The sequence below is a fragment of the Sapajus apella genome, unplaced genomic scaffold, assembly GCF_009761245.1.
Source record: "Sapajus apella isolate SASKATOON/1434 unplaced genomic scaffold, GSC_monkey_1.0 scaffold6, whole genome shotgun sequence".
Classification (NCBI taxonomy): domain Eukaryota; kingdom Metazoa; phylum Chordata; class Mammalia; order Primates; family Cebidae; genus Sapajus; species Sapajus apella.
In genome coordinates this window covers 78,016,084-78,039,232 of record NW_022436946.1, presented here as the reverse complement: position 1 = coordinate 78,039,232, position 23,149 = coordinate 78,016,084, and the positions used below count along the sequence as shown (strand labels likewise).

The following is a 23,149-nucleotide window of genomic DNA, read 5'->3' as shown; positions in this document are numbered from 1 at the left end:
TAATAATGACTGCTATAACCACATTGTAGACCAAATAACAATAAATTATAAAATTTTCATTTACTGCAAAAAAAGATTTTTGAACAAGAAAAGTGGAAATAGATGGTTATTCTAATGACATTAATTTAGAAAACTGGACTTTGGTGTAATAAACTAGCTTTTTTCCTACTATGCTCTTAACATTCAACATAATACAATTCTGACACCAGATGTGTGGGGGTTTTTTTTCCATCAATTCTCCAATGGATATAAACTGGATGTTCTATTAGGCAATTCATTTCTGATACTATCTAACTGGAGTTAGAGTCAGATCCCACAAAACTGACCCCTACTTCAGATGCCAACTGCATATCTGGGCCTTCATCACTTCTGTCCAGCCAGCTGTAAGTTGGGAGTTCCTATGACCCCCACATCAGGTTCTATAGTTTGCTGGAGTGGTTCACATAATCAACTAATGCTTTCTTACATTTACTGGTTTATGATATCAGTAAAGGATATGCTAAAGGGTACAGTTGAACAGTCAGAAGAAGAGATACAAAGGAAGAGGTCTGAAGGGTCCCTGAGTGTAGGAGCTTCGGTTGGGGTGTGTCATGGAGTTGGGAGTTGGGGTGTGTCACTATCCTGACATGGGTGTTTTTACCAGCCTAGAAGCTCTCTAAACCCCATATTTTGGGATTTTATAGAGGCCTCATCATGTCAGTAAGATTGATAATTAACTATATTTCCTGCCCCTCACCCCTCTTCAGAGAATGTGGGGTGGGCTGAAAGGCTAAGCTTCTAGCTGTGGCTTGGTCTTTTTGATAATCAGCTCCTATCCAGAAGCCCACTGAGTGTCACCTCATTAGGACAAAAAAAAGCTCTCCTATCACCCAGAAAAGCCAAGGAATTAGGAGCTCTGTGTCAGGAACCAAGGCCAAAAAACAAGTATTAGAACAAAAGTTTCTCTTAGCAACCTACTGTTAAGGAATTGGTGAGGTTTTCAGGAGCTCTGTGCCAGGAACTGGGGGCAGAGACCAAATATTATTGTATCACAATATGATATCCTTATATTGAAGTTACCATGAAAAAGTTAAAAGAAAACATAAGTAGTGAAGGGTTATGTTGTGTGTGATGGCTTTCTGATTTGCCAGGGCAAGAATGTAAAAGACCATTGGAGATGGAATTAAACAAAGTAAGAACTTGTATCAGAAAATTATTAGGGGCTCGACACAATGGCTCATGCCTGTAATCCAGCACCTTGGGAGGCCAAGGCAGGCGGAACACTTGAGGTCAGGAGTTTGAGACCAGCCTGGCCAACATGGTGAAGCCCCATCTCTACTAAAAATACAAAAATTAGTCAAGCATGATGCCTGTAATCCCACCTACTCAGGAGACGGAGGTAGGAGAATCGCTTGAACCCAGGAGGCGGAGGTTGCAGTGAGCCGAGATTGTGCCACTGCACTCCAGTCTGATGACAGAGTGAAACTCCATCTCAAAAAAACAAAAAAAGAAAAAGAAAGAAAATAAAATTATTAGGGAAGTGATGGTGGTTGAAGAAAAAAAATCACTCAGGAACACAGGATAAATAGAAAGGTAGCAAAAGTAGCTTTGACAAGAGCAGTGATATGAATCTTTTTTTTTTTTTTAATAAGAAGGGCAAAGTCAGTGAGCAGTTACTCCAGTCAACTGCTAGAAACCAGCTCTTGACTTACTTAGATTGCAAATTCCTTATGCAGAAGTTCATGGTTACATAAGAGTGGTACAACTAACATGATTAAGTTCCCCAAAAATCTCCCAGCCTCATTTTATTTATCTGAAATTCTAATTTTCTAGAAGTAGAAAAAATAATTGATTAATATTTTACTTCCTACTCCTGTCACCAAACACTGGTTCTGGCAATTTCATTCAAGAGATAAATGACTCAAAGTAGAAAGCAGAAAAGAAGCCCCAAGTCAGTTATGCCTGTGGGCGGTCAGTTTCTGACAGATGGAATTTGGATGCATTCTTTGTGCCCTCATGAATGTGCAGTGACAGATTATGGTAATGAGATAGATGTCCCAGGTTTCTGAGCAAAATCATGTTGATGTTTCCAGCAGCAAGTATCTGATTAAGCATTCACCTACGACCTGAAAGTCTTGGCCGACTTTGCAGTTTTCCATGTGTGACTGGTGGCAAACCCTGTTGTCCCTCTAAGTACATTACAATGCTTAGTCTTTTATCTCACTTGGATAATTTAGGACATTCTTGGTGGAATTTTGATAATAAAATCTCATTTTACTCAGGGCTCCCAAGGACCAGCTGGAGAGCCAGGTATTCAGGTAAGCTACTTAACTAATTTTTTAGCACAGAAAAGCCAGCTTACTTACTTGGGGGAAATGACTGAAAGACCATCCTCATAAGTAACTTTTAATTTACCCCCTTTTCCAGGGTCCTCGAGGTCTTCCTGGGTTGCCAGGAACTCCAGGGACTCCGGGAAATCATGTAAGGACTTTCTTTATCTACCCTCCCCCATTTTCATCTTGCACCTGTGCCAACATGCAAAGATTGAACATGGATACCTCTGTTTTCAGGGAGCTCCAGGGAGGGATGGAAAGCCAGGCCTGCCAGGCCCCCCAGGTGACCCGGTATGTAGACAGAACTTGTCTGATTTATGTATCTTAAATGCACTCCAAAGCCAAACAGCCTACCAAGCAAGTTTTGCTGTCCAAACTAATTAGAATGCTTGGTGACTGCTTGGTGATGTTGTTTATCCCCATTATTTTGTCGAAGGAAAAAAAATTCAGGCTGGGTCATCGTTTCTGTGTGTGTGATGAATACTTATTTCCTAAGGGTATAATTCAACTGTACAATTTTGCCCCAGGCTGAGCCTTGGCATATAATGTCTTAATCCCATTGAAAAATGAGATAAAATATATCGCCATAATTTCTATGCTTTCTAATGCTAGTGGCTAAATGAATTTCATTTTTCTAAATGAAATTTTTTCAGGTAAGTTACCTACAATATGGTACAGAGCCATTGATTCTGTAGCTTTAAAATGTTGTAATGATTAAATTATGAAAACTGGCTTGAGTAGGCTCTTAAAAAATGAGTTTAGGCACTAAATGTGTGTTCCAGAGTTTTATTTTAGGTTAAACCTTGTTTTGAGCAATAGTGAAATATCTTTAAAAAGCTTCAGACTCGGCAGTTATAATTTGAGAGGCCATATGGTACATGACATTGTATTAAGAATCTTGTATAATAAAATCCAAATCTGGCTTCTCACTTCTAAGTTTCACAAATACTTTCTGCCTCCCACAGTGTTTGGGCCTTATGTGCCTTTATAAGCTATGCGCAGAAGCATATTTTGGCATTACTTTAACACCACTGTTGAGTGAATCACTAGTGTGTTTTTTCTGGGAATCTTGCAGAGTCTTACTTGGGTTTACACAGTGTCTTTCTGAAAGAACATCTTAAGACATGGCCAAAATGGGACCCAAGTTCCTTCAGTGTTTACCTATCACTTAAGCCAACTGTAGGTTCTTTTGAACTTTCATGAGAAACAACTTTAAGGCAAACTTATGTGGTACTTTTCATATTTCTCAACAGCCTGATAATGTGTTTTCCAGAGGAGTGATTTTCTTTTAATAAATAATTTATCTTTATGTATTATTTAAAACCAATAATATACTAGGGATGGCATAAAGGTTGCCATGAAAATATAAAATACAGGTGCACAGTCAAAACTGCGATATGTGTGTTTGCACATTCATGAGAGAAGAATAGTGAATATTTTTCAAAAATTGTTCTGAATTCTGTCAGTGCTATGTGTACATTTCTTGATATGGAACATAATGTTAAGCCAATGATTCTGAAGTGAGACATTAGGAACCACATGGCATTTTAAGGAAAAATATCTACATGGTACTGTATGTTTATATTGTTATTTTATTCATATATAAATACATATATTTGGTTTTATCTTCTTAATCACAGATTGCACTTCCTCTCTTGGGAGACATCGGTGCTTTGCTCAAGGTACTCTGTTGCTGTGTAAGAAATTGCATGTTAATTTCCAGGAAAAATCAGAAAGAAAATATTTAGCAGAAATTGAGTCAATTGCTTAGCTGGAACTACAATTCAATTCTTAAATGGCAGGACATCTTTAAGATAGGAAAATAAACATGTGTCTTTATATATCTTGTGCCATTTATCGTAATCCTTTCACTCTCTTCTTCTTTAGCACTCTCTCACTTTCGGTGGGGTAGTGGTGGAGGGCAGGGGGTAGGATAGTTATGAATTGGCTACAGGGAAGGAATTGTATCATTAGCACCCTGGAGTAGATTATTCTTTTCTCTGGAGGAATATCTTTCTCTTAATGGGTGTTGATCCACGCTGGCTGGTGAAACCTAAACCTTCTCACTGTATCTGTCATGGTCAGTCCCAAGATGAAAATCAGTACTGTTCTATAAACAGCCACTTACAAGGCTGAATTTTGATGTCATGGGATTTTACAAAATTCTAGTCGACAACTGCCCTAACACCTGTTACTCTGTTCAATAAAAATCATCTCTACCTATTATCATCTCAGGGAATTAATCTTGCTACCTTTTTGTTTTTTTTCCTCTAACACTTCCCTGTATTTCATCAGTAAAACAGATGGGGGGAATGATAATGGTATATATTTAAGGGTAGGTATTTGCATGTTTTTGCCTGGTATGCCAAGTAAGACTGAGTGAGCCCACATGAAAATCAGGCCCATGACTTTATACTGAAACACTATGTGTTGTATTTGTCTTTGTATGAATGGACATTGTGTATGTGTAAACACACACACACACACACACACACACACACACAGACTTTAGTTAGATATATATGATTTAGTTTGTATTTCTAGCATTTAGCTCAGTGATTTACACAATTATCAGCACAATAGTAAGCAGGAAAAAATATTTGTTTAATTGAATTCAAAAGACTTGAATTGTCTTTTGATATACATTTGTAAGGTAATTGGAGTTTTGGGAATAGATATATAAAAGCAAGTATAAATATGAATATAAATATAAAAATATATTAAAGGAATTTCTAAGACCTCCAAAAGCCAGCAGTTTTTATAAACCGGAGAAGAATATTTGTGGGGATTTTAGGAAAATCTTATATTTACTGAGTTAAAATTACATCCCAGTCAATACGCCACTTTACTTACATCCTCTCATTTAATTTCCATAATAATCTTATGAGTTCAGGCTGTTGCAGCATTCCTACTCTATAGATGAGAGACCCAAAGTTCTCAGCAGTTAAGCAACTTTTTCAGAGTCACAGAGAAAGTAAATGTAACATTAACACAGAAACATAGGTCCTCAGATATTAAGTCTTAGATTCTTTACAAGACAGTGGTGTTGGAAATAGGATTGCAGCAGTTCTATCGTTTCAGAATACTTAGGGTTCTTTAAGGATGAGAGACTTGTATGCTTTAGTAGAAATGAATATACTGGTAGAATATGGGATCTCACAGAACAGATAAAAGAACCATGAATAGGATGAATAGGCTCTGATAGGAAGCGGAACCAGTGTTTCTGGGCTCTCAGAAGTGGAACTAACTGACAGTCTCGCCCAGGAATCACCCCTCTAATGAATGTGCTCTGCCGTTGCTCCAGTCCCTGCATCGTCTCACCCAGGTTCTGAGTCCGTAAAGAACAGGATATCTTGAGTGATACTCTCCACAAACTGTATACAGTAGAGGAAAAGGGAGGCACATAGTTCCCCCAAAAAAATCCAAATATAGGAATTCAGATTGTACAGTGGATATGCCAGGCCAATGTAATAACATAATGTTAAATCCTGATCCTGTTACCCAGTACATTAACTCTGTCTCTCTCTGCCTTGATTCTTTAGCCAATTTGATCATCCTGCTTTCTGTTTTCAAAAATTTCTTTGATTAAAATATTAAAAAGAACTGGCATAACTCTAGGCCCCTTCAAAGGCCATCTTCTAGATTAATCAGTATATCAACCCCTCTTTGAATGACATTGTGTGTTGGTTAATAATTGATGCATCTTTATTCTTTTCATGAGAAAATCTTAAGACATTTTTCCAAGAATATTAGTAAAACTCAGTTTTTTAAAAAAATTTACCATTCTGGTAACCCAAAGAAAATGAAAGCAGTTTCAAATGACTCTTAAAAATTATATTGGTAATAATGATTACCATTTTTCAGTGTTTTACTAAGACGGTCAATTGAATAATCTATTCTGAAATGTCACTCCATATTGATATGCCAAAGTTTTATACCATATTGAAATGCCATGTTTGTATCTGCAGATAATTTTCTTTTTAATAGTTTTTGAAATATGGAAATCCTTTTGTTTCTCTTAAGTTCTCAAGTGTCCCATTATCTTCATAGTTTTTCAAATATCAGTAATAGTTATATAAATATATATATTTAACTCCCCTATCAACACATTATCTCTGTCAAATAAACCAGGTGATAAAATTAGCCTGGGAAAGATTGCACATAACTCTAGCTTCTTTTTATATATTCAGACTCTAAGAAAGACCACCATGAAGAGAGCTGTTTAACCCAGCATTTTTGAGATGATTTGCCTCATGTATTTGTCAGGGTTCCCTAGAGGGACAAAACTAATAGGATAGATGTATATATGAAAGGGAGTTTATTTTATTTTATTGTTTGTTTGTTTGTTTATATTTTTTATTGTACTTTAGGTTCTGGGGTACATGTGCAGATCATGCAGGATTGTTGCATAGGTACATACATGGCAATGTGGTTTGCTGCCTCCATCCCCCCTTCACATATATCTGGCATTTCTCCCATGTTATCCCTCCCCAACCTCCCTACCCTCTGCTGTCCCTCCTCTATCCCCCCCAACAGACCCCAGTGTGTGATGCTCCCCTCCCTGTGTCCATGTATTCTCACTGTTCAACACCTGCTTATGAGTGAGAACATGTGGTGTTTGATTTTCTGTTCTTGTGTCAGTTTGCTGAGAATGATGGTTTCCAGATTCATCCATGTCCCTACAAAAGTCATGAACTCATCATTTTTTATGGCTACATAGTATTCCATTGTGTATACATGCCACATTTTCCTTGTCCAGTCTATCATTGTTAGGCATTTGGGTTGGTTCCCAGATCTTTGCTATTGTAAACAGTGCCACAATGAACATAGGTGTGCATGTGTCTTTATAATAGAACAATTTATAATCCTTTCGATATATACCCAGTAATGAGATTGCTGGGTCCAATGGAATTTCTATTTCTAGGTACTTGAGGAATCGCCACACTGTCTTCCACAATGGTTGAACTAGTTTACACTCCCACCAGCAGTGTAAAAGCATTTCTATTTCTCCACACATCCTCTCCAGCATCTGTTGTTTCCAGATTTTTTAATGACCGCTATTCTAACTGGCTTGAGATGGTATCTCAATGTGGTTTTGATTTGCATTTCTCTAATGGCCAGTGGTGATGAGCATTTTTTCATGTTTGTTGGCGTCATATATATCTTCTTTTGAAAAGTGTCTGTTCATGTCCCTTGTCTACTTTTGAATGGGCTTGTTTGTTTTTTTCTTGTAAATCTGTTTTAGTTCTTTGTAGTTTCTGGATATTAGCCCTTTGTCAGATGGGTAGATTGCAAAAACTTTTTCCCATTCTGTTGCTTGCCGATTCACTCGAATGATTGTTTCTTTTGCTGTACAGAAGCTTTGGAGTTTAATTAGATCCCATTTGTCTATTTTGGCTTTTGTTGCCATTGCTTTTGGTGTTTTAGTCATGAAGTCCTCGCCTATGCCTATGTCCTGAATGGTTTTGCCTAGGTTTTCTTCTAGGGTTTTTATGGTGTTAGGTCTTATGTTTAAGTCTTTAATACATCTGGAGTTAATTTTAGTGTACGGTGTCAGGAAGGGGTTCAGTTTCTGTTTTCAGCACATGGCTAGCCAGTTTTCCCAACACTATTTATTAAACTGGGAATCATTTCCCCATTGCTTGTTTTCGTCAGGTTTGTGAAAGATCAGATGGTTGTAGATGTGTGGCGTTGCCTCCAAGGCCTCTGTTCTATTACATTGGTGTATATCTTATCTCTGTTTTGGTACCAGTACAATGCTGAAAGGGAGTTTATTAAGGAGAATTGACTCACACGATTACAATGTAAAGTCACATGATAGGCTGTCTGCAAGCTGAAGAGCAAGGAAACCAGTAGTGGATCAGTCCAAGTCCCAAAACCTCAAAAGTAGAGAAGCTGACAGTGCAGTCTTCAGTCTGTGGCCAAAGGCCTGAGAGCCCCTGGCAAACCACTCGTGTAAGCCCAAGAGTCCAAAGCTAAAGAACTTAAAATCATGTTTTAGGGCAGGAAGCATCCAGCGCAGGAGAAAGATGAAAGCCAGAAACTCAGCAGGTCAGCCCCTTCCACCTTCTTCTGCCTGCTTTATTCTAGCCTCACTGGCACCGATTAGATTGTACCCACCCAGATTGAGAGTGGGTCTGCCTTTCCCAGTCCATCAACTCAAATGTTGATCTCCTTTAGCAACACCCTCACAGATACACTCGGGAACAATGCTTTGCATCCTTCAATCCAGTCAAGTTGACACTCAAATATTAACCATCACACCTCATAAGCTTTTCAGTATCATGCAGAATTAGTGTTCCAAGGAGCCTATTTTTGAAAATCAGATTTACACTGCTATTTATTAGGTCGAAAATATTGAACTTGAATGGCCATAGGCCTTCTTGCCAGCTCCTTATCAATGGCAAGCTTCACTTCCTTTTCATGTTTAAAGATTCTTCCCTTTAAAGAAAATGATAGAGAATAGAAACTTAGGTTGTCCTACCTTCTGTCAGCTGTTAACTATCTCCCCCACTCAGTGGCCCTTATTCTCTTCCTTTCTTGGTCATATTCTTATTCCAACAATTTATTTAAAATAAGCCTAAATAGAGCTTTTCACACACTCTTTCTTTAGCTGTGTGATGAGAGTTATGTTTATCTTATGAGCTCAGACACTTGAAGTCAAGCCTTCCCAGATTAGCTAAAGGTTACAGAGAAGGCAATAGAGAGGTAATTCCACTTAGATTTCCTATTGTCACTTGGATTTGACCTAGGAGTCAAGATCCAAGTCAGTCAAGTAATTATTTCTCTCGAGTGCCTCCACTGACAAAATGTTAGTAAAATGTATGTAGTTGGAGAACTAATTTTGCTCCCAAAAGGACAAATCCTCTCTTCACAATTTTTTGTTGTTTTTAAAATGATTTATGCTATAGGTTGTATGAATTCTGAAATCTTGCTAGGTTTCTAAACTTTATTACCACTCCCTTTTAAAACATTCTGCTAAACAACTGAACCTCAGTTTTTGTTCTCGACTTATGTGTCTTTTCCTTATTTATTTGGAATTTTCTATTTAGGTATCATTGAAGACATGTTTTTAAAATAGAAAGCTTGTCAATATCATAAACAGATATCATTGATGAGCTTTGTAAAGAGTTTTTACCTTACAAAAATTAATGCTTTTAAATGGGATAAATCAAGTTTTCTGAAAGCAGAGTGACCTAGCAATTGCTATATCACTCATCTCTGACAAAGGTTCAAGAAAAACTTTACATCATGTAAAACCTCACTTTTATAGATGGCTTTTATGATTCTCTCAGTAACCTTATCTTTATACTCATTAGAATTTCTGTGGCAACTGCCAAGCCAGTGTCCCAGGGCTGAAAAGCAACAAAGGAGAAGGAGCAGGCACTGGTGAGCCTGGAAAGTATGATTTCATGACCCAGAAGGTGAGAAACCTGGCTGAGTTTTTAGGAACCCTGTAGGTTACATGTAGTGCATCCACTCAATTCTGTTCTTCCTCTGTCCTGCAGGGTGATATAGGGCCACGGGGTCCTCCAGGAATCCCAGGCAGAGAGGGACCAAAGGTAAGGAATTCTCTCTTCCATTTTCCCCTGTGGAACCCTCAATTCAGTGTGAAAAAAGGAACCCCATTTAAAAATATACAACTTTTAAAATACATATGTGTGTGTGTGTGTGTGTGTGTGTGTACATATATATATATGTAGAGAGAGAGAGAGAATGAGAGAGAGAGAGAGAGAAAGTGAGGTAAAAGCCACTTGCAAATGTTGCCATTTATTTGTTCCCTGGCCCTGTCCAAATTACATGCCCAAGTGTTCTTATAAAAGATTTTTTTTTCATTTCCAAAAGATAAGAGAAAATGATTGCATGTGCTAGCTGAATGTATTGTCTTTTTAGGGAAGCAAAGGAGAGCGGGGCTACCCTGGGATACCTGGGGAGAAAGGCGATGAGGTAACAGATTCTTTCCTGATTATATAGTCCTAATATCAATTCTCTTTACATAGCTCAACAGAGTAAAAATGTTAATTTTTGCGTAGTTCAGATCTAATGCTAGAACCAATAAAAACATAGACCACTTAGAACTTTTAAAATGTTGACATGCTTATGTTTATTACCAATGGTCCACTTTTTGAGACAAAGAAATTAAGGCACAAAGTTAATATGTCAATTACAATTTTTCTGTTTTCATTTAGCAGATAGCAATTCCAGCTCTCTCAAAACAAAAGTAAGGGAAAGGGGGAAGGAAAATTTACTCAAAAGACTCCCAGGGTAGCTAAGAGATTTAAAGGAATAGTTGGACAACCAGCCTAGAAGTAAGGGCAGCTCAAGAACCCAACAGAGCTTCCCTTGGTAGCCCTAAACTATGATTCAACTTCAGCGACCTTGGATTGTCTGTTTCTTTGCTCAGCTTTCAAATCCTTGGCAGAAAAAAACTATCAGAAGAATCTTATTGTTCTAGTTTATATCAGCTGCTCACCCTCTGGATTAAGGTTCCAAGTCCAATGTGCTTTTGAGATAATAGTATAATTTTTTGACTCTAAGCCATGGTGATGCTCAGGACATCATTTTTTTCCTACGCAATTCACATTAACTCTTAGAAAAACCAATTAGAATGATGAATTGCTGTTAGTTTAAACAGTTTTGAAATTAATAATTCTTAATGAAAGTAAGTAAGCCATCTGGCATATATTAACCTTGATGTTATTGTGGAAAAATAAAGAAAATCTATTTTTCTAGGTGGAGTTATATTTTACATTGCCAGTTATCATCCTGTATTATTGTTTCTAATTAATATTGCTTGTATTCTAGAAAACTTTGAGGTTTGATTTTTTCCAAAGTTAAAAATTGAATACCAACACATACAATATTTATTTTCATCCATAAATAAAACATAATCTTCAAAATAAGTTATTGTGCTTTTCCTTCCTCATGTTCCACAGAAAGTTTTACTAAAGTACAAGCATAATAACTGATTTTAATAGTCCAACAGCTTTTAACTGCCTCCACTCAAAAGTAGGCTTTAAAGGCAATTGAGAAGGTAGTAACAAAAAGATCAGGAAATAATTGGAATTCAGGTTTTTTATAAGTTACTCTAAGTTAAATTTACTAGAAGTTAATTTTCATTGATTCTGCAGGGTACTTTGCTCTTTTGGTGAACTGAAATCCATTGTTAATATTCCTCCACACTTTAATGGGCTTTTTCTTTGGTACCCCTCATAAATTCTAACACAGTTCACAAAATTTTGCGCAATAATTGTTACATGGGGGGTTTCAGCTAGTTCAGAAGATTCTTTTCCATTGTTTCTTCATATCACGTGAATGATATGAATAAATCTGAAGTAACCTATTGACTCGTTTAGGCCTTGTAGAGGGAACAAGGTAGTGCAGCTTTTCCTCTAAGAGATGGGAAATAATGAATATAATCTTGTCTTCTATTTGGTCTCAGATATTATTTGAAATTACAGTTTGTTGATTTGCCAAAGTGAATAAAGCTTTGACCAAAAACATGTGAATTTCCAACTGACCAATAAACTATCCCATTTCAACATACAATATGAACATAAGATCTAATCTTATGAAATCTCAAATGTCTATTGTACTCTTAGTGGAAAAGATACAGAGAGATACCCCATCTCTTTAAGCCTTCTAATTATTATGTCTTTAATCTGTTTGGGAAATGAGAGGGAGGAATTGTCTGCTTGTTTATTACTCTTAGAAAAGCAACATTTTCTTCCACATTTTTCACAGACGTTGTTGCACAGCTTAAGGTAGCAATTTGGAAGATGCTAATAGAACACATGCTAACCTTTGATAGATTTCTTGCTTGAAATGCAAGTATTTCTATAATATTTTAGGATAATAATTGATAAATTAGACATGAAAAGTATCATCAGCCAGATATTATAGCAACAGAAAATATTCTTGGTAGAAACTGAGCTAGGACTTGCAAAATCAAAATATCAGAGAAGGGTAAGAACATAGCTCCAGTAATCTCTGAACAGCTCTGCAATAAATTTTAATTTGTATTTTAGTTTGGCACTATATGTTAAATTAACTGGCCTACTCTTTAATATGTATTTGTCTTCTTTAATGACCATCTTGTCTTCTGAAATTATCTTATTGCCCTTTATGCATCCATAGTAACTTTTACTTTTACTACAGAATTTCAGTTTTTTCAGAGAAAGACTGCTGAGAATGATTTTTTATTTATGGACTGAGGTTTATTTTAAAGTTTAATGTGGTCATCAAAGGTTAATGAATCCCAAGCTTATAAATTAGACTACCTAAAAACTCACTCAGCATCTCTGGACTGATTCAGTGTTGAGACTAAAAGTAGCAAAAAAAGGAATATATATATATACATATATATATATATATGTATATATATATATATATATATATATATATATAATGCATGTACATGTAGAAAGAATTTAATGGAAATATGGGTATTTTGAGATAAAGAATTTCTGGTATAATAGTTATAATCTCCAGTCATTTACAAGTGCCATTATCAATGGAAATGTTTTTTACTTTGCATTTATAAACCTGTATACAAGTTAATTTTAGGGAAATAAAAAGAATGAGTTCCACATACAGATATGTACAGCCTGCACATGCACACATGTCCATGTACACACGCATGCACGCGTGCACACACACACACACACAGACATACATGGTACTGCCAATGAGATTGATAAAATAATTTTGGAGAAAAAGTATGTCAACATTCTTTAACACAAACACACACAAGATTTTGCCCAAGACTTATGACATAAGGAATTCTAACATGTTCGAGTAAAATTTTTAAGCATTTCTTCACATCATGTCACATGAATAAACCTGAAGTAACAAATGATGCCATTTGGCTTTGAATAGACAAACCTGGAAGAACTTGGTCCTTGATCTCACTGATTCAAAGAACCTTGATCCAGCTCACAGTCCTATAGAATGCTCATAATCAATATGCAGTAAAATTTCCATGGTCACGTCATCTAATATTTACAAAATATTTGAAAATTCATATATCATAATCGTAAAAGGTGAAAGAATTGTATCGTGACAAAGAATGGTATGACAACATAAAAGGAATACTCAGTAAAAGAGACTAAATCCTGAAAGAGTGGAATCATTCAATCTAGAACTTGATGTATATTGCAGGATTATCTGAAATAACAAAGGGGTACTTTAAAATATTTTTTTTTTCATTATAGAAGTGATCTCAGTTCACTATGGAAAATTGGAAAAATACACAAAAGCATTAAAAGATAAAATTTCTCCCTATTCCCACTACCCAATATGGACTTCTGGTAATAATGTCATGGTCCACAACTGTATTAGTCCATTTTCGCACTGCTATAAAGAACTTTCCTGTGACTGGGTAGTTTATAAAGAAAGAGCTTTAATTGACTCACAGTTCCACATGTCTGGGAAGGCCTCAGAAAACTTATAATCATGGCAGAAGGTGAAGAGGAGGAAGCACCTTCACAAGGCAGCAGGAGAGAGAGCAAAGGAGGAACTTCCAAACACCTATAAAACCATCAGATCTTCTGAGAACTTACTACCATGAGAACAGGACGGGGAAAACTGCCCCCATAATCCAATCACCTCTCTCCCTCTACATGTGGGGATTACAGTTTGAGATGAGATTTGGGTAGCGACACAGAGCCAGATCATATCAACAACACCTCATCTATAAATTCCAAAATGAAAGACTCAGAAAACCCTGGAAATGTTTCCTAAATTTGGCTTTGTTTCCCAAGCAAATTTTTTTGGCAGCCCAATCTGGCCTAACTCTCATGGAGCTTGTCTATTCCACTCTGTTAGAGTATCATGTTTTGCCACAGAAATATTTGTGTGTTTATTAGAGGGTACGGCTTCAGGCACCACTGGCAGTGTTACATAATATTTAGTGTGTATATCATGTTACCTATGAAATGAAGTATATCATGTTATCTATGAAATTCTGCCAGATCAGAAAGCAGTCTGTGATTAAGCTAGTCTGTTTGAAATAGAAATTGCATATAAAAGAGGATTCTATTTTTTATTTATAATTTTTTGCACTAAAAATTTATATTTTTGAAATTTAAAAGTTTCTGATAAAACTTTTATCTATTTGTCATGATAAAATAATAAAAGTCTGTATGTATCATTCCCATCTTTTAGGAAGTACATCTACAATTGTTTAAAAATTTAGACCCTGTGCTACAAATCTTATAAGATTTGTGACTTTTATTTTTTCATGTTATCTAACTTTTCTAAAACATAATTTTAATAATTGCAAAATATTTCTTGAAAAAGGTGAAAGATTTATGCAATCTGAAGAGAAGCCAGAATATTCATATTATAAATTGTATGTAACTTATTTAACAATATTCTGTTGTTGGCAAATGTATCAAAGTAACAAAACTAATTAGCTAAGTGAGCTAATCTTGCCAGTTCTTCCTTGATATATAAATGTATCAGCATCTTAAATCCTAGCCAGTATAATTAGTGCTATTCTACAAATCTAAGGAGAGGAGGGAGGAGAAATCTATTCATTATTATGCTTAAGCCATTAAAGGGTTCCAAATTTAAACTCACCAATGAGCCAAATTTCTTATTATAATAAACTGATGAGCTAAAATAAATATTATATCATAAAACATATTACATTTTTCCCTAGCTGAATGAAGCTTCGGTGTAGTCATATATTTCTTCGATTGCACTGCCAATCTAAAATTTGTATTTCCATGTTTTACCAGTACAAGATTCTTAGATACTACTGCTGATGGAATGGCTCTGTAAAATCAGAAATTCTCTATGAATCACCAGATTAAATTATGTTTGCTACAGATTCCATGTCGTGGCATTTTAATTCACTCTTCTTACTCCTTAAAGCTGAGTATTTGCACATATTCTTACTTATAAGTGGGGGCTAAGCTATGAGTACACAAAGGCATACAGAGTGATATAATGGACGTTGGAGCCCCCAAAGCACTGAGTATAGACGAGGGGTGAAGGATGAAAAACTACCTGTTGGGTAGTGTACACTACTTGGGTGATGGGTGCACCAAAATTGAGGACTTCACCATTATACAAATTATCCAGGTAACCAAAAATCACTTGCACCCCTAAAGAAAAATTAATATTTTTGAAATTTAAAAATTAGGAAAAAAAGGGTATTTGATTTGTATATGACATACATTATGTTTCTCAGTTAGCTAAATATGTGTTTAATGTTCAGTGGTCAAAGTATTTGATTAACTAAAATGCCTTCTTCCCAATGATAGATTTTATGGTAGGAACTATCTTTTCCAGGGTCTTCAAGGAATTCCAGGCATTCCAGGTGCTCCAGGCCTGACTGGACCCCCTGTAAGTATTTGTTAAAACAATTCTACCCACAGATCATATCTGCTGAGACAATGCAAGGTGAATTGATTTTCTTTATTGCCGTTTGTTTTCTGTGCCTCTATGTAGTTTGTCCAGCTATTGCCTAGACAAGCACCCTCATCCAAGCTCTCAGATTTTCATTTAGTATTACTTAAGGCTGCTCAGTATCCTGGGTACTTGCAAGAAAATTCCACCAGATCGGAAAGCAGTCTGTTATTAAGCTAGTCTGTTTGAAATAGAAATTGAATATAAAAGAGAACTCTATTTTTTATTTATAATTTTTTGGCACTAATCTTTATAAGAGATAGTCAAATGGCACCACAAACTGAGAATTTATTTTCTAAAGGAAAAAAAAGTGTGCTATGGATTATCAGATTTAATTTATTTTTATTCCTATGTATAAATTCAAATACCTCTGTTTTAGTCAAGACTTTTACTGCCCCTCAAACATACCATCAAGGCCTTTGTGTCTTTCACTGTCTTGTTTTCCTAGAACAGAATCTCTTTTCCTTTTGCCAAACACAATCTCTCATTCAAACAGAGTTTAATTCTAGAGTTGCCAGATAAAATACAGTGCATGCAGTTAAATTTGAATTTCCGATAAACAAATAATTGTTTAGTATAAGCTCATCCCAAATATTGTGTTTTTATTTGCTAACTCTGGCAACCCAACACATGCTTCAATTTCTCTACCTCATCCTTTCTTAGAGTTCCTATGCTGATAGAGTCTTTACTACACCAATAAAAATGAAATTATACTTTTTAATGTTTTGAAATATGGATTTGCTATAATTAAAGTTGTGTCATGTATGCTTTCACCACAGTTATATAGAACAAACCTGGCTTAAAATTGTACCGTAAAATTAAAAGTGATGAAAAAGAGTTGTGAAAGAAATCATGAAAATTATAGCTAACTCTGTTCCCCAAGGATTAAAATTAAATTTATTTTTCAGTGGTAAAATGCAGATCACATAACTCAATATGCATACTGTTAATTCTGCTGTCTTGAAGTATTTAAAATGGTGATCTCTACCAAAACTATAGCTCATTTAGGAAGGCATAATGTTATGTAAATTGCCATTTAAACGGCAAGACTAGATTCTTAAATGTATCAAAGGTTCCAATTAAGGTCATTAAATGTGATTGACCAAGGTGAAAAAGAGACCACAAATACAAATTTTACCCTTCCAAGGGCTTATCAGCAGGATACAGCTGCTGTATCAACCAGAAGAAATATAAGCTTTTAGGGTTTATTTAATTAGGATAAAATGACCTTCAAAATGTGTAAGTTTTAGTAACCAACTTCCAATACCCTTTGACCATTTAATTGTTGTTTCTGTAACAAACTTAGTTTTGTGTTTTACAGGGCTTATTAGGAAGAACTGGACATCCTGGTCCCACAGGAGCAAAAGGTGAAAAGGTACAAAGGAAAAAACCATCCAAATTGGGGCTTGGGGTGGGAGCAGGATGAGACTCTTCACAGAGAAAGCCATAAAATCAAGTAAAGCCTGAAAGCAGAAATGATGGCAGGGAATAGCTATTTTTGTAGTGAACTTGGAAGAACATAGGTCCAAAGGTTGTTCTTAACACAGGAGATATTTTCCTAGGAGAAAGGATAAATAGAACATTGGTGCCATATGACAAAAGTTCAGGCTGGATTCAGGATCCTGGGCAACCATCTATGTGGAAGGATGAGGCTGGGGGAGCCTCCTGAAAGGATGCAAGTAATGCAGTGTGTACCAGGGAGCTACACCCACAGGAGCTATCAGTTTTCTATGACAAAATACCATAGTTGGAGTGGCCTATAACCAACAAATATTTATGCATATTTCTCACAGTTCTGGAGTGTGGGAAGTCCAAAATTAAGGTGCTGGCAGAATCAGTGTCCGACAGAGTCTGCTTTCTTGTTCATAGATGGCACCTACTAGCTGTGTCCTCACATAGTAGAAGGGTGACCAAGCTCCCTTGGGCCTCCTTTCTAAGGGCACTAATCCTTTTTATGAAGACTCCACCCTCATGACCTAAGCATCGCCCAAAGGCCCCACCAAAAGCTCCAGACAGCAGGCTGGCTCTCAGGACCAAGATTCCAGTAACTAAAGAGCTTGCCAAGACAGTCTAGAAGTTCCGTTCCTAGACGGTCATGGGGAAAATTCACTGAAGAACCAGGGTAGCTTATTTCCTGGGAGATCAGTTACTGGTCAGATGGGTTGCCGTGATCAGAAAGGAGGAACAGCAATAGAAGAGTCTCAGAGAGGACACCACACAGCTTCACATGTTTACCCTGTTTAGGATCTAAATTGGCCCTATTGCCCTAGTCCAGGCAGAGCCAGAAAATAAATGAAATAAGCCTAGCTATTCAGATTAGGGAAATAAGAATCAAGAGTCCACATGTGCCACTCAAGCAGCTTCCACCCACTCATCAGGACACAAGTTCCTTGACCAACATGGAACATAATGACATCAAGGAGCAAATGAATCCCAACACATTTTAAAGAAAACAATGCCTTTATTCTAGATAGTCTCCACACATTTTTTTCTGATTTTATCCCAAGGAGCTTGCCCTACCCCACTAGCCTTTTTTCTCTGTTCTCTGTGGAAATTATTCAGTCATAGACTTGCCTTTGAAGTTAATGGGAATTCCACACTGAGATGAGCTTTGGGGCACAAATGAGAGTGAAGATATGACTTTTAATTGTGCCAGGGGAAAAAAAAGGTCAGTAGGCACATACTTTTCCTTATTTGTTGACTCATGAGAACTATGACATAATTCTTTGATGGACACTGCCAGTTGTCAGCAGAGTATGACATGTCTTAGAGAGATAGCCACCATCAAAGCAGTCTGGGAGAAGATACAATATGTTTGTTCTTCGTCACATATTCTCTGGCAGAAGCATTGCAAGAAAAACTTTACAGTTTATTTTTATTGATAAACATACAAACAAAAGATTTTATGATACTTTCTTTTGTTACTAAAAATGGGAGGGTATTGAAATGAAGTCCTTCATTATATTTATGGAAATGGACTAAAATCCCTCAAAATTCTTGGACATTGTGAGTAGAAATTTTACTCTATCTGAATTATTTTTTAATTAACCCTATCTTGCCATTTCTCCTGATATAGACAGACTTAAAAGATTTTATGAGGCTATTGTTTTAAGAGAAAAGCAGAGTTATAGGAAGAACTGCTGAGAGACACCAGAGGGACTTCAATAGCTCTGCTTATTATGGACCAATAAACATCTATGGTTTGTAAAAATAAAAGTGAAATACATTTTTTAACTTTCAACTTGAATTCATTTTCACAAATTCCATTTTCAGTCTGCTTCTCCTGTAGGACTAAGACTGTTTAAATTGTACAGACCATTTGCTTTAAACAGTGCTATACCACAGTTACTTCTGTTCAGGGATATGTGTCTGACTTGGGTGTAAAGTCAGATATTAATTTAGGAAATGGAAGATGAAGTTTCTCCTCCTGCAGACACAACAACACAGGTTATGATTTTTTACTTTGGTCAAATTATATTGATGTCCCCTCTGAGTCCCAAAAATGAAGGTGGTGGAAATGAGGCTCAAAGTGAGGGCTGACTCAGAGTCACAATCCCAGAGCCCACTGCCTGCTTGTAGAAGAGTTCCACATGGGGAGAGTTCCCTCAGCTGGACTGGAAGTCCAGGACATGATCACCTGTGTTGTCTGGCTCCTTCTGAAAATAAGCTTCATTTCTAGAGCTCACACAGTGAAAATCCGAATGGGTATGGGAAAGGCATTTACCTTTCCTGCAGTGGGTAAAGGAGAGAGCCAAGCCAAGCTGAATGAGAGAGCCAAGCTGTGTAAAACTACAGGGCTGAAACAACATGGCAAGTCATACTGATTTCGGAAGATGGCTCTCTGATAAATTTCAGAAGATAGTTTGTAAACCTGGGGTAGAAATGTCTCCACCACTGATATTGGTCTATATATCCCTTGCAGGGCAGCGAGGGACCCCCTGGGAAACCTGGACCACCTGGACCACCTGTGAGTGTTCTAGACTTAAAATTCATGTGTCTGCTTAAGACTTTTTATAACTCAGAGATAAGACTACATTTAGATGTTTTCAAAGATAAAAGTCTTCCGAATTTTGTGTATAAATATAAATGATAGCCAATGTAGCTTTAAAGAGACCTGATTTGTTCCCCCTTTGGCTCAGCCGCAGTGTGCAGTGCTCAGATTTGCATACTGAAGGTCTCCCCATCTTGGATTTAGGAACCTGAGTTTGTGCTCCGACTCTCCACTTCCTGCCTTGGGGCCCCTGGGAAAATCAATTAACCTCAGTGTGCTTCATTCACAGAAAAGAGAAGGGCCAGAAAACATAGTTCCTTTCCACTGATGTGAGTTGGTAGAAAATGATATTATGCTATATTTGTTCATTCCCATTCATAATGTCTGAGATGCAAGGAAACTCTATTTATGTAGCGCCCAGTGAACAAAAAGTACAAGAGCCGTCGGTGTTTTTATTATTGTGATTGAGACAGAAGCCCACTCGGTCAGGGAAGCTGGAGAGGAGAGGAGCTTCTCTCCGTGGCAAGTCTGCCCTCATGTGGGGCCATGCTCAAATCGCAGCCGAACAGAGCTCAGGTTCACCTGAGCTCTCACCAAACACCCTTTTCCACCCCACCTCTCTGGTGAGCCAAACTCACCAGAGAAAGGGCAGAATGGACTGTGACTTTCTAGAGACAATGAGGATTACTATCAGTCTGCATGCAGTTGCATGCTTTGTACACGTAAATGAAGAGATTAGCACTCTATTTCCTAAACTTGTTTTTTAAATCTGTTCATCTATGTTACTGCCCTTTTCTCTTGGCAAGAAAGCAAGACAGAAAGTATTTAGGGTTCAAATCCTAAAATTCACTCCTTCCCTAGTGGGCAGAACAGCAAATATAACATGAGTTCATGAAAGAAACCTATAATTTTATAATGCACTTAAGCTATCTTTGTCTTCCTTCTGAATTCTCCAAAACCATCCATCCTTCAAAACACAGATTAAATGTTGTCTTCTCTGGGAAACCTCCTTTGGAAATCTCAGATGAAAATATCCTTTGTCTCTCCAGGATCTAGCACACTAAAATATAGTAGACATTCAGTCACTGTCAGATGAATGAGTGAAATAATAAAGTAATAAATGGTTGGAGCATTTTTCTTCCATCACTAGTGTTTTGAAGATGCATGCAAATTGTGTTTACAGAACACCACTGGCCACCATCATACGGAAACAATAAAACAGTGACTTCAACCCTGCAACTGACATGTGAAGATTGCAGAAAAGAAAAGGCAGATTTGATTATTGATTCTATAGAAATGTTTCAAAAGAAAGACAAAAGATCCCAAGTAAAATTTTCATATGCAAATTTTTTCTAAATGCTAAAATGTATCATTTTTTAAAAACATAGAATAACTTTTCCTTTAAGTGTTGGTAACTCTAGGACGTCAACTTTTTTCAAGATGTTCTTATTCTCCTTTGTCCTAAAGAATTTATTTTTGTAGAAACATCCACACAGGTTTGTGGATAACATCATCTCCCCATTTACCTTAATTTTCTATTTGATATGAAGAGACTGTGGAAAAAAATTACTCTTCAGTAGCCAAATTGTTCCCTATTCACATCTTCATCAGCACTACAGCATGATAGCCTGCAGGTCAGCAGGCTGTAAACAGTTAGTACAAATTGGCAATTCAGAAACTGAATTTTAATGAGCAAATATCTTCCTCCAAATGCGTTAGTGTCTCATCTGTCAAAGCTGAACATTAATCAAACCCCAACTGAACGTGTCTGTGTGTTCCAGGTATAGCTCACACTCCCTTTTCATTTCTTTCCCTCATTTGTTAAAGCTAAAAATGGAAACATTGTATTATTTTACTTAAAGTATTAAACTCCCTTTTTAAAATAGAATAGAAAAAACATAAAAATAAAAAACAGAATAAGAATAGTCTCATTTGGTAAAATGATAAAATGTAGAGATTCAAAGTATTAACTTACAAGAATAATTCTGTATCTCACTTCTTTCCTAAGGGTATTCCATTCAATGAAGGAAATGGCATGAGCAGTTTATATAAAATTCAGGTATTTATATTATATTTGTAATTACTTAAAATCATTCTCCAGTTATAGACTACTGTAAATTCTTCTCATCTTTGTCTTTTTCTTTTCTTTTCATTTTCTTTTGAAGGGAGGTGTGAATGTTCCCAGTTACCCAGGGCCACCCGGTCCTCCTGTAAGTACAGTTGTTTATTACCAAACACACTTTAGTTGAGCAATCACAATGAAAAATAAACAATAAAAACCTCCTTAGCTCACTGAAAAATGTATGTTGCAAACGAAGCCAAATTTTGTAGCAGAAGGAAATAAGTATAACCAATTTTTTAAAAATTGAGAAAATGTATGCAGTCAAAATAATGGAAAATAGCACTTTTCATAGTGCTTTCATTTTTTTCAAAGAACTAAATCAATGTCCAAGCAATCACTTTTATGAAATTTCCATCAAGTTATATTTATTCATCTTATTCTTAAATTCAAACTGTAATTAAAGCAAAACTTGCTAATATTTTTATGTGTATTCAAGCAAATTGGACAATGGTGTTTCTCAAATTCTGTAACTTTGCTTTGGTCATTATTTGAAAAATGACTTTCCATGTTTCTCTTACAGGGCCCAAAAGGCGATCCTGGTCCAGTGGTATGAATGAATATTCCCATGTTTTGTGTCATTTAGAATATTGGTCTTTGTTAAAGTTTGAAAGAAAAGCATCAGGCAAAATGGCCTGCCTTCTTAGGTGTTCATCAATTAACATGTTGGAGGTGACAAGCAGGCCACAAAAGGAATGCCAGCAATGTGTTCTCTATTTCTAAGATGCATTAGTTCTGATGTTTTCACTGCCTTTGAGGTTCGTCTCTTTCCATCAGTGTGTTTTTAAAATCATCTTGTGATGGAGGAAGGCACATATAAAGCTCTAAAAAATGGGACACTTTCTTCTAATAGCCCTCTTCTGATGATTGATTCCATTTTAAGTAGATTGTGGAAAAGAAACACTTACTGGAAAGAAATCCCTTAATATATCTGCCATCTTCCCAACAAAAATAGGAAGGAACTGTTTATTTGCTTTAAACATCTAAGGCAATTATTCTGCAGGAGATGTATTTTGTCATAAACCTGCTTATTAGGAGGAATGTATCAGGATGTTACACTCAGCACGGAAGGAGATCATGTCCTCCAGCCGCCTAAAGGACAATAATTGTTCCCAGCATCTTTCTCAACCATGGAGCCTCACTGTAAAAGTTCTGCCAAATTCAATTAGATGCCCTTTATTGCTGGGCATTTTGTCCTGTCATGTCCTTTTCAAGCATATGTTCCATCCTTCATGTTTCATTTGTATATCTTTTAACCTTTGGGGATATACTTGAAACTCAAACATACCTAAAGCTGAAATAAATTTTTAA

The 23,149-nt window shown here is 36.4% G+C and overlaps 1 protein-coding gene across 3 annotated transcripts in view; it reads left to right on the top strand.

Moving 5' to 3' along the window:
• The window catches only part of COL19A1 (collagen type XIX alpha 1 chain), a 340,055-nt gene that overhangs the window by 272,092 nt on the left and 44,814 nt on the right, over positions 1-23,149 (top strand). For all 3 annotated transcript variants that reach the window (XM_032275604.1, XM_032275605.1, XM_032275606.1), the window contains 13 exons: positions 2,262-2,297; positions 2,407-2,460; positions 2,550-2,603; positions 3,953-3,994; positions 9,632-9,736; positions 9,821-9,874; positions 10,206-10,259; positions 15,612-15,665; positions 17,050-17,103; positions 19,651-19,695; positions 21,728-21,778; positions 21,885-21,929; positions 22,362-22,388. In XM_032275604.1, the coding sequence (XP_032131495.1) occupies positions 2,262-2,297; positions 2,407-2,460; positions 2,550-2,603; positions 3,953-3,994; positions 9,632-9,736; positions 9,821-9,874; positions 10,206-10,259; positions 15,612-15,665; positions 17,050-17,103; positions 19,651-19,695; positions 21,728-21,778; positions 21,885-21,929; positions 22,362-22,388 (675 nt within the window). The remainder of the gene's footprint in view (positions 1-2,261; positions 2,298-2,406; positions 2,461-2,549; positions 2,604-3,952; positions 3,995-9,631; positions 9,737-9,820; positions 9,875-10,205; positions 10,260-15,611; positions 15,666-17,049; positions 17,104-19,650; positions 19,696-21,727; positions 21,779-21,884; positions 21,930-22,361; positions 22,389-23,149) is intronic.